Source organism: Notothenia coriiceps, unplaced genomic scaffold (genome assembly GCF_000735185.1).
Source record: "Notothenia coriiceps isolate Sejong01 unplaced genomic scaffold, NC01 NC01_scaffold00037244, whole genome shotgun sequence".
In the NCBI taxonomy this organism is placed as follows: domain Eukaryota; kingdom Metazoa; phylum Chordata; class Actinopteri; order Perciformes; family Nototheniidae; genus Notothenia; species Notothenia coriiceps.
In genome coordinates, this window is record NW_011369945.1 from 6,554,645 (window position 1) to 6,563,298 (window position 8,654).

General features: G+C 55.2%; 2 protein-coding genes across 2 annotated transcripts in view; both read right to left on the reverse strand.

Annotated features, from left to right (window-relative positions):
- Window positions 1-4,125, reverse strand: part of LOC104965235 (astrotactin-2-like) — a 102,775-nt gene extending 98,650 nt beyond the window's left edge. Inside the window, exons 1-3 of the mRNA XM_010794194.1 lie at window positions 3,998-4,125; window positions 3,288-3,455; window positions 2,937-2,950 (exon numbers count right to left, since the gene is read on the reverse strand). Coding sequence (XP_010792496.1) covers window positions 2,937-2,950; window positions 3,288-3,455; window positions 3,998-4,125 — 310 coding nt within the window. The remainder of the gene's footprint in view (window positions 1-2,936; window positions 2,951-3,287; window positions 3,456-3,997) is intronic.
- A 2,419-nt stretch (window positions 4,126-6,544) lies between these two features.
- On the reverse strand, window positions 6,545-8,167 carry LOC104965236 (uncharacterized). The gene is made up of 2 exons (XM_010794195.1): window positions 7,376-8,167; window positions 6,545-7,284 (listed from the first exon to the last, which is right to left on the reverse strand). The coding sequence occupies exon 1, from the start codon at window positions 8,165-8,167 to the stop codon at window positions 7,376-7,378; it is 792 nt and encodes a 263-aa protein (XP_010792497.1). The 3' UTR covers window positions 6,545-7,284.
- Window positions 8,168-8,654: the final 487 nt, after the last annotated feature.

Sequence of the window (8,654 nt, forward strand, 5' to 3'; positions counted from 1 at the left end):
AAGAACAGCCGGGCCCCCCCCCCCCTCCCAATTATTGTTGCTATTATCATTATGATTAGTATTATTGTTGTTGTAGCTATAATGCAGGGGTATTCAATTGCATTTCAAAGAGGTCCAGTAAGAGAACATGTCATTAAATGCTCTGTTTTCGCTGTCTACCTTTCTCTTTTTTGAGCACACCATTTGAAATGACTGACTGTTTCTCTCTTCTTGTCTCGTGTCCGTGTGTGTTTGAATCTATCGTGCTGACTCACTGACTGCAACAATTTGATTGGCTGAGTAGCGTCACCTCCTTAAAACATTAAATAATAACTTTTTTAAACCTTTTTATCTTTATTGGGCAGACCGGGACTAAAAATCAGCCCTGGAGTCTCACCCAGCCCAGCCCACACAAATTGGAGCACGCTAGTGAACTGACAACGGGTGGGGGGGGTGCTCGTCAGCTCGTGGCGACAGAAAAAAATAAACTAGAAAAAATCAAAGGCCGGTGCCGGTGATGACTGGCCATTCTGTGTTTATCCAGAACACACAGATGGCCAGTCTGCCCCTGGGTGGAGGTGAAGGAAATGAGCACTTTTACAGCCTTTTTGGCGAGGTGGGGGAACTCGGTCTCCACAGACTCTGTGGAGACCGAGTTCCCCCACCTCGCCAAAAAGGCTGTAAAAGTGCTCATTTCCTTCACCTCCACCCAGGGGCAGACTGGCCATCTGTGTGTTCTGNTGCGGAGGATGTGTGCCAGTATTATTTGGGTACTCGCGGCAATATATTGCGGGAGTACACCCGTCGTGACGTGTGTGGAGTAGGTAGGGGACCTCGCACATGCGCGGAGTACTCTCAGCCTCACTCTGCGTCGCCACACCTCCGGGGCGCGTCGGGAAAGCCAGGTTCCGTGTGGAACCCACGGAGTGCGGGACACATTGGTCGGACAGATAATTGGACCAAGCCAATTATCGTTGTCCCGAGCAACGATTTCGTGACCAAAATTGGACAGGGCCCAATTATGTAAAGGTCTCGCGCGATTAATTCGGCCGACGGTGATTAGCACAACTATCTCTGTCGTCCCGAGCGACGTCTTGGACCATGGACAACCATTATTTACTGTCTCGAGGCGCGTAGTGAGACAGACTCTATGCGGAGCATGTGTGCCGGACTTATTTGGTACTCGCGGCAATTGCGAGTAACCCAGGTTGACGTGTGGGGAGTAGGTAGGGACTCGCACATGCGCGGAGAACTACTCAGGCCTCACTCTGCGTCTCCGAGACCGCCACCGCACCGAGCAGTGGTACTTCTGGTTTTGTGTAGAGCTCGGTACACGCGGGCGAGAGTCTCAAAAAAGTATCGAAAAGAGGTCTCACCGTGCGCAAACAGACTACCTCGGTCTTACCTACTCGGTCCTAACGACTAGTCGTCTCTATCGCAGGACGTCAAGCGGAGAGGGAGGGGGTGTCAAGTTACCCTATGTCCTTGTGTGAGGACAAGAGGGTCTTTCGATACAGAACGCGAGGTTAGGCTCGACGACCTTAGGACAACTTTCTCCTATAAAGGTCCCAAGGAGTTTCCCTCCTTTCAGTCCCCAAAGTGAGGGCAATAAAAAGATTAGGGCTTTTTCTGACCCCCTTACTCTGTTAGGAGCTAGACAGTCATTAATGTTACGACTGCCTAGTTTGTCGCACGACCTTACAAAAGTGGTCCTGGCTGACCAAGTGAAGAGTGGACTTCCTACGTATGAAGGTGCATGGGTAGTAGGCTTTGTGTCCTTTCTTAAGGACGCAAAAGAGTAAAGTCCCTTATAGTCTGGTCTGTTATCAGACGGCAGGCCTATAAAGGACCGAGGAGCGTAAAAAACAATCTTCCGACCTCGGGTGATGTGTCTCCTCCCTACTCTCACACCAAAAGAGACCTGCTGGACGATAAACGACGCCAGCGAGGTCCCTCCTTCAGCGAAATGTCTGCAATGTAGAGCATAGCGTAGACAGTTTCGGACCCCAAAGTATTATTTAACCTTCCTTCTCGACAGGAGAAGGAGAGTCTTTAGCAAATAGACCCTCACCTTAATTTGAGTCGGGTCGTACTCTCGCGCCGAGAGCGCCGTCGCTCACCTCCTTGACTGTCCGAGAGGAGGCCCCACAGTGTTTGACGTGTGTCGGGAGGCACTGCGTCGAACGAGACGCAAGCCGCAGTCGACAGTGCAACGCTACTATGGGACGAACGTTCTCTTGAGGTCTCCACCATAGTAGTGACGGACGGATCTGCCGTTGCGGCTCGTAGAAGAAGTGTATACTCGACACAATAACACTGTGGGGTCTCGACAGTCATGGAAGTGAGACAGCGATAACGGTGGATGAGTACGGACCAGTCAAATAAGGTTGGGTCTATTTGCTAACAATTACATTGTCCCTTCACCTGTCGTGAAGAAGTGTGAGATAGTATCGTTGGGTCCCGAACTGTCTACGTATGCTCTACACTTTGCAGACATTTCGCGATTAGAGGCACCTCGGCTCAGGGCGTCATACCGTACCGAGTAGTGGTCTCTTTAATGCTTGTGAGAGTAGGGATGGAGACACATGTCGCCTGAGGTCGTGAAGAAATGTAGTTTTGAGGACACTCCTCGGTCCTTGTATAGGCCTGCCGTCATGCGTAACGAACAGACTTTAAGCCCTTTCTTGCCACTGTGTGCGGTCCTTTACTACAGAGTTGGACCAACTAAGAGCCTTTCTGCCCAAGTGCAGACCCTTCGTCACGGGTGAGCGAAGTCCACTTCCTCAAGTTGGACAGCGTCGACCAGCCTTGCGTAAGGCTCGGTCGACAAAACCAGCAGCGGCGTTACACATATTAAACTTGAAATCTCGGTCCTAAAGGGCCAGAATAACTTTCTCAATGAGCGTCTCGCGGTCAGCACAAAACTAAGCTCCTAATCGCTTTTAGTCTGGACTCACTTGCTGTGGGGAACCTGAAAAGAGAGAACCACTCCGTCGGGAAACGTATCGGGGGAATACGTTGTAAATCTCGCAAAGGGAGTTTGACAACAGTCGAAATACCCTTCAGTCATAGATCGAGAAGTCCCTCCTAGTCCCTCAACAAAGAGACAAGAAGAAACTGTGCAACTCCTGCCGCCTATCTCTTCCGTCCAGGACAGTAGTGCGAGGGACGACTAAGCCGCGACCGGACGTACGCGCGGGTAGACAGGAGTCTGTTTGCGGCGGTAGAAGGAGTCGCGACCTTACGTAAGTGGGACTCTTCGCGCGTAGCAGGATCTCGTTGGAGACCAGGACCATGCGAACAGTTACCAGCTGCTCGACAGTGTGAGCCGGTGTCGTACTACGAGGAGACGCAGACCCCCTAGTGGGCCTCTGTGGTACGCGTACGTGGTCTCCAGCGCATGTGCCGAGTGCTCCTTTAACCTCACCTTCTCCACCACGTCACGACGGGTATAATCCAGAAGTGCGACGAGTACACTAGTAACATAATCTCCCGCTACACATGCTCAGCACGAGAGCTGTCTTTCCTTAGGCGCTCCCGGGAGAACAGTTGACTCACTACAGCCGCTGTCCAATTTGTGAGCCGAAGACGTCGCCTCGCGACGACAAAATGGGAGAATAAGTTGTCCTAAAGGACAACCGTCGGCCGAATGTAAAACGAGTGCGCAGACCTAGTCGACCAATGACTTGGCAGTCTAGGGTCCACCCGCTGAGGCCGGACTGTGCGTTCTCTCGACGGGACAAGGGGAACGATAATTGAGCCCGGTCGCAATATTAGCCGGAGGTGCAAAAAGTGTGTCGCCCGGCTCCAGAACTTAACAAGGGTTCGCAAGTACGGCAGCCCTTCTATCCCCGACAAAGCGATACCGGTCCTGGCTACGCGCGTAATGAGCTGTACTCGTGTCATGTCGCGGTGCCCCTAACCTAACTCGTCTCACACACCGAAGAGTCATCGCGGGCGTACCCTGTCCCCGCGTCTGATTATAGTACGCGCGAGTACCCAATAATAGCGTTATCACTATCGAATCATCCTCGCTTCAGATATGCTGTTCTCCTTGATTCCGTCGCTGACATCGGGGTCAATAAAGATAGCCTCCATTTCTGGCCGTCCGGAAGATTCGCGCTCCGGGACGTGACCGAGATGCATTATCGACTTCTTAATAAAACCGTTCGCCTCGATCTAACGGGGCGGGCTCGGGAGGAAAGGGTCAAGATGATTGCCTTTCTTCCATTTTCGACGTAATGGTCGTCGAGTGGTGACCGTCGTTTCAGCGCCGCGCAATCTATGCGGCACCCGCAGACGGCGACCACGCTGACGGCATTGGACTGAGCGAGTATGCGGTGACAATAGTACCTAAGGCTAGGACCACTGTCCTATACGAGTCATGAACCCCCAGGTGCAAGTTTACTTGTTCACATGCTCTGTTTCATCGGTATTCTTAGTCATGCAGTATCATATAGGGTACTTACTGCTTTATCCCGACGCTAACGTGACCTGTGTACGCATAAAGTGAGTGCCACGTAGTACTTCCGTACCATTGATGCGAGTCCTCTACTCACCCTTCATCACCTACGTTATGGTCATATCAGGTGTACTCATCCGGGGCAATATTGCGTCGAGTACGCGCACGTATATACGTATGGTTAACACACAACATTCACATTGCATAAGGAGCCTTGAATAAAGTAAGAGAGCCTCCCTTACGGCAGCTCCGGAAAGACGTGGATGGACCCAAATAACTGCTTCAGTTTTAGTCGGGTACTCGTAGACGCTTCAGCTGTAGTGATGTGACGAGTTAAATGGAAAACTTTAGTTGGTCTAATTCACCCCGTTCGGCCGAAATTTATGGCCGAGAACGAAGGGAGACTCCGGAAAAGCGGCCGTTCGTCTTGGGTCCTTCCGCCCCCTCGGAGTGAGGGGAAACTTGAGCGACGGCCTCCTTGGGACAAAAGGACCCCCCACCCCCGGCCCCCCTCGCCCTCTTGCAACCCTTTGCCTCGGGGGACTTCTGGCGGCTTCCGCTCAGGAACTGCGGCGCCCTTCCAAACGGACCACCCCGCAGGAGAGGGCGGACGCCGGAAGGGACACCGGGCCGCACCCTTTGCGGGCGCCCGACGGAACCGACCCGGCCACACGGGGCGACACCCCGGCGAGGTCGGTTCCGAACCCCCCGGGGTCGGGCTTGGTACGGGACCGCTAACGGGGGGGGCAGGGGAAAAGGGCGCCGCAGGAAGTACTGAGGTGGGTACGCGGGCCACCCTTTGGACCCCAGGGATTGTCGGGGGCAATTTGCCCGACTAACCTCCGCAGGGTTCATTCGTATTGAAAAAAGACCGGCAGAAGGCCATTGTCATGGGGCGGACCCGGACGTCCAACCGCGACCTTAGACACAGGGTGGGGCGGCCCTTTTAAGGAGCGGACCCCTCTTGTCACTTGCCTGCGCGTGTCTTCCACCCCTTCGCCAGCACGACCAGGGGCGGGAACGGGACCTTAAAAAAAGGGAGCGGGAGCCAACCCACCCCCTTGGCGAAGGATGTTCAATAGGTGGTGGGCTCAAAAAAACCTCTCGTTCGTGCTACCTTTTATAAGGTCGGCGGGGCGGAACTTTCCCGTGACCAAAACCACGTGGGCCAGCCGACCGGCCGCTGTATGGAAGAGAACCCCCTCGAGTTGTGCATTTCCGCGGCAGTACCAACCCTGCTTGGCCTCTTGTCCCCTGTGGCGGTACGAGGGGCAGGGCGGTTTTGGTCGGGGGGACGAGGGCTTAGGACAAGAGGGGGTCAAGGGGCCCCCTCCTCCCTCCCCCCTCCCCCCTCTTTGCGTGCCACCTTTGGTACATCCTTTTCTGGCCCCCCCGTTCCCTCAGCAGGCTGGAGACCGGACCCGTTGAGCGAGGGTCCCTTTTGTACGACGGCAAGGTGCACGAAGGGAACCCTTGCCCGGGTAGCAGGGGAGCAGCCCGGCGTCGTTCGATCTCGGGCAGGCGAAAGGAAAGGCGAAAAGGACAGCCCTGACTACCCTTCCTGCCCGGTGTTACAACCTCGGTTTCGCTGGACGGACCCGACTTTCTTCGGGCAAGGGCGCAACGAGGAACCGGGGTCCCCCGTCCTTTTATGGCGTGTAACGGCAAAGACCCAGGTATCGGAGTACCTATAATAGGACTCGGGTACTTTTCCCTTTGTTAAAGCTGCGTCAAACAAACCAGTACAAAATTACAAAAGACCCCCAACGAAGTCATTGACGGCTCCCAAAAAACCCGCTCTTTTCTCCCTTAGTCTAAAAAACGGCCCGGAGGAAAGGGTAAGGATCGGCCTTCTCCGGGCTCCCGCCCCGGGGTGGAAACGCCCCACCGCCGCTGATGTCACCAAAAAAGTCACCTTCGCGCCACGGCGTCCCCTAAATGGTATCGCTATCGGGAATCTCCCCCGCTTCGGTATATGGCTTTATCTTGTGTATTGCTCAAAAATCCAACTTCCCTGGCCACTTCAACCTCGTTTTGTTGTGGAAATCGGGATTGTTGTGATCGTACCGGGTGAAACAGGCATATGTACTTAAATTTGAGGAATGCCGCGAGCTCTGCAGGTTATTAACCGAGGTTAAAACGGGCAGGCTTCTGCAGCGAGCCCTGCTGGTAATCAACAGATTAGTGGCAGCCGGCTTAATTAGCGAGCTCTGCAGTTTATTAACCGATAGGTTAAAACCAGCAGGCTTCTGCAGCAAGCCCTAGGCGCCGTGGCACTGCGGGCGCTGACGCTGGGGGCACTCAGCCTGGAATACTGCTCATTCCCCCGTTCTTGCTTCTCTGTGATGTGCTGTAATGGTCGTCATGGTGACGAGCCACGCCATTGCCCTCGCCGCCGCTGCCCGTGAGGCGAAAGGGCTGCGAGGAAGCCTCCACACGCTGCGTTTCACTCCGGCTGTCATCATGAGGCGTGTACACGCTCAGGGGATGAGTGGAGGTGTGTACAGTGCTGTCCACATGAGGCGTTATAACGGCGCTCATGGGTTATTATGACCGTGTGTAGGAGGCATATCTCGGACGGAGGAATGCCGCGAGCTCTGCAGGTTATTAACCGATAGGTTAAAACCAGCAGGCTTCTGCAGGGAGCCCTGCTGTCTACTTAATCAACAGATTAGTGGCAGCCGGCTTAATTACCGGCTCCGCTTCCTCGGAGGCTCTCGCGGAGCAGACCAGGAGCGGGGGAGCCTCACTTCCCTTTGACTCGCCGCCGGGGGACCCTGTCTCTGGGGTGGCGGGGGAGCGGAGACGTGGGACAGAGCCCCTGCAGCCGCCGAAGGGCGAGTCTGACGCCGAGGCGGTTGCTGTGGGCGTCTCTCTGCTTGCGGCCTCCTGTTGCCGGCGTGGATGCTGGGGAGTTGGTGTCGCTGTGGGCGCTCAGCAGGCTGGAGCCAGCTGACATGCTGGCGAATGCCGTCCGCCTGTTCCGCGGCCGTCTTCATGGACTCCACCATGGGGTGGAACTGGGGTCCGAACAGCCCGTACGGGCTGATTGGAGCGTCCAGTAGCAGTTTTCTGGCCGTCTCCGTAACAGACGCCTGCTGCAGCCAGAGGTGGCGCTGGATCTGTGTCACCCACGCGGAAATCCTCGCCTGGGAGACAGCGACGGACGCGCACGGAGTGAGCGCTGTGCTGACCGCCTTGCTGATTTCTTCTGCCTCGGTGGTGGACCGCTCTACCAGTGTCACCACCGAGTTGGAGAGCAGCGCGATGATATTCGCCGCCGCCTGAAAGGCACACTGGTGCACCCGGTCGGCCTGGTGGGCGACATACACATACTGGGGAGCTCAACGTAGGGCGCCGTCCTGTGGCGACGGAGAAGGGGACCGCATGCTCGGCCGCCAAACCAGCCCCCTGCTCCGACTCTGTCTCCCCCGTCCGGGGGAGAGGGGGGAGGGGAGAACCGCACGGTGAACCATGGAGGGAGACGGGGTAGGAGTCGTCCGACTCTTGCCCGGCACTCGGCTCCAGGGACATGCTGCCGTCCACGTGCTCCTGGACGGGCCAATCGTCCTCGTCGGCCGCAGCAGCTAGAGCGTCCGCTCTTCGCTTACTGTCGGCTGATGGGAGACGGGCACAATGTGAGCAAGCGACCTGCTGGCTAAGAGCCGCGTCCGCGTGCTCTGGCCCCAGGCAGGATTCGCACATTGCGTGCTGGTCATAGCTCATGATATATCCTGAGCCACATGAGGGACAATTTCGGACGCAGTTGTTGCTCATGATGATTAATGGTTCTGTGCTTCAGTAACTGCCGCGGTTTGCTGAAGAAAAGAGGGAGCAGATTGCCGGGCCTCCTTCCTATTTATACCGGAATGAGGCCCGAGGGTGGGGCCCACCTTGCAAGTGTTTCAGTGCTGCGCGGTTGCGCAGGGGGATTACCCAATAGCGATAGCCTTAGAGGGCGAAGCCATACACGAAATAGAAAAATATTTGGGGCGGAGGAGCGGCGAACAAACAACGCCAGCACCCTCGGCGACCCGGGAAAAATAATTTATTTATATTTTTATGTTTATATTTGAGCTAACAACGTGTCCAGAGATCAAAGGTATCCATGGTGATCGAATAAATGTGGCAAAGGCTCAAATGTGTTGAACAACACATTTGTAACAAGTTTGTTAAAGGTGGGGTAGGTAAGTTTGAGAAATCGGCTTGAGAT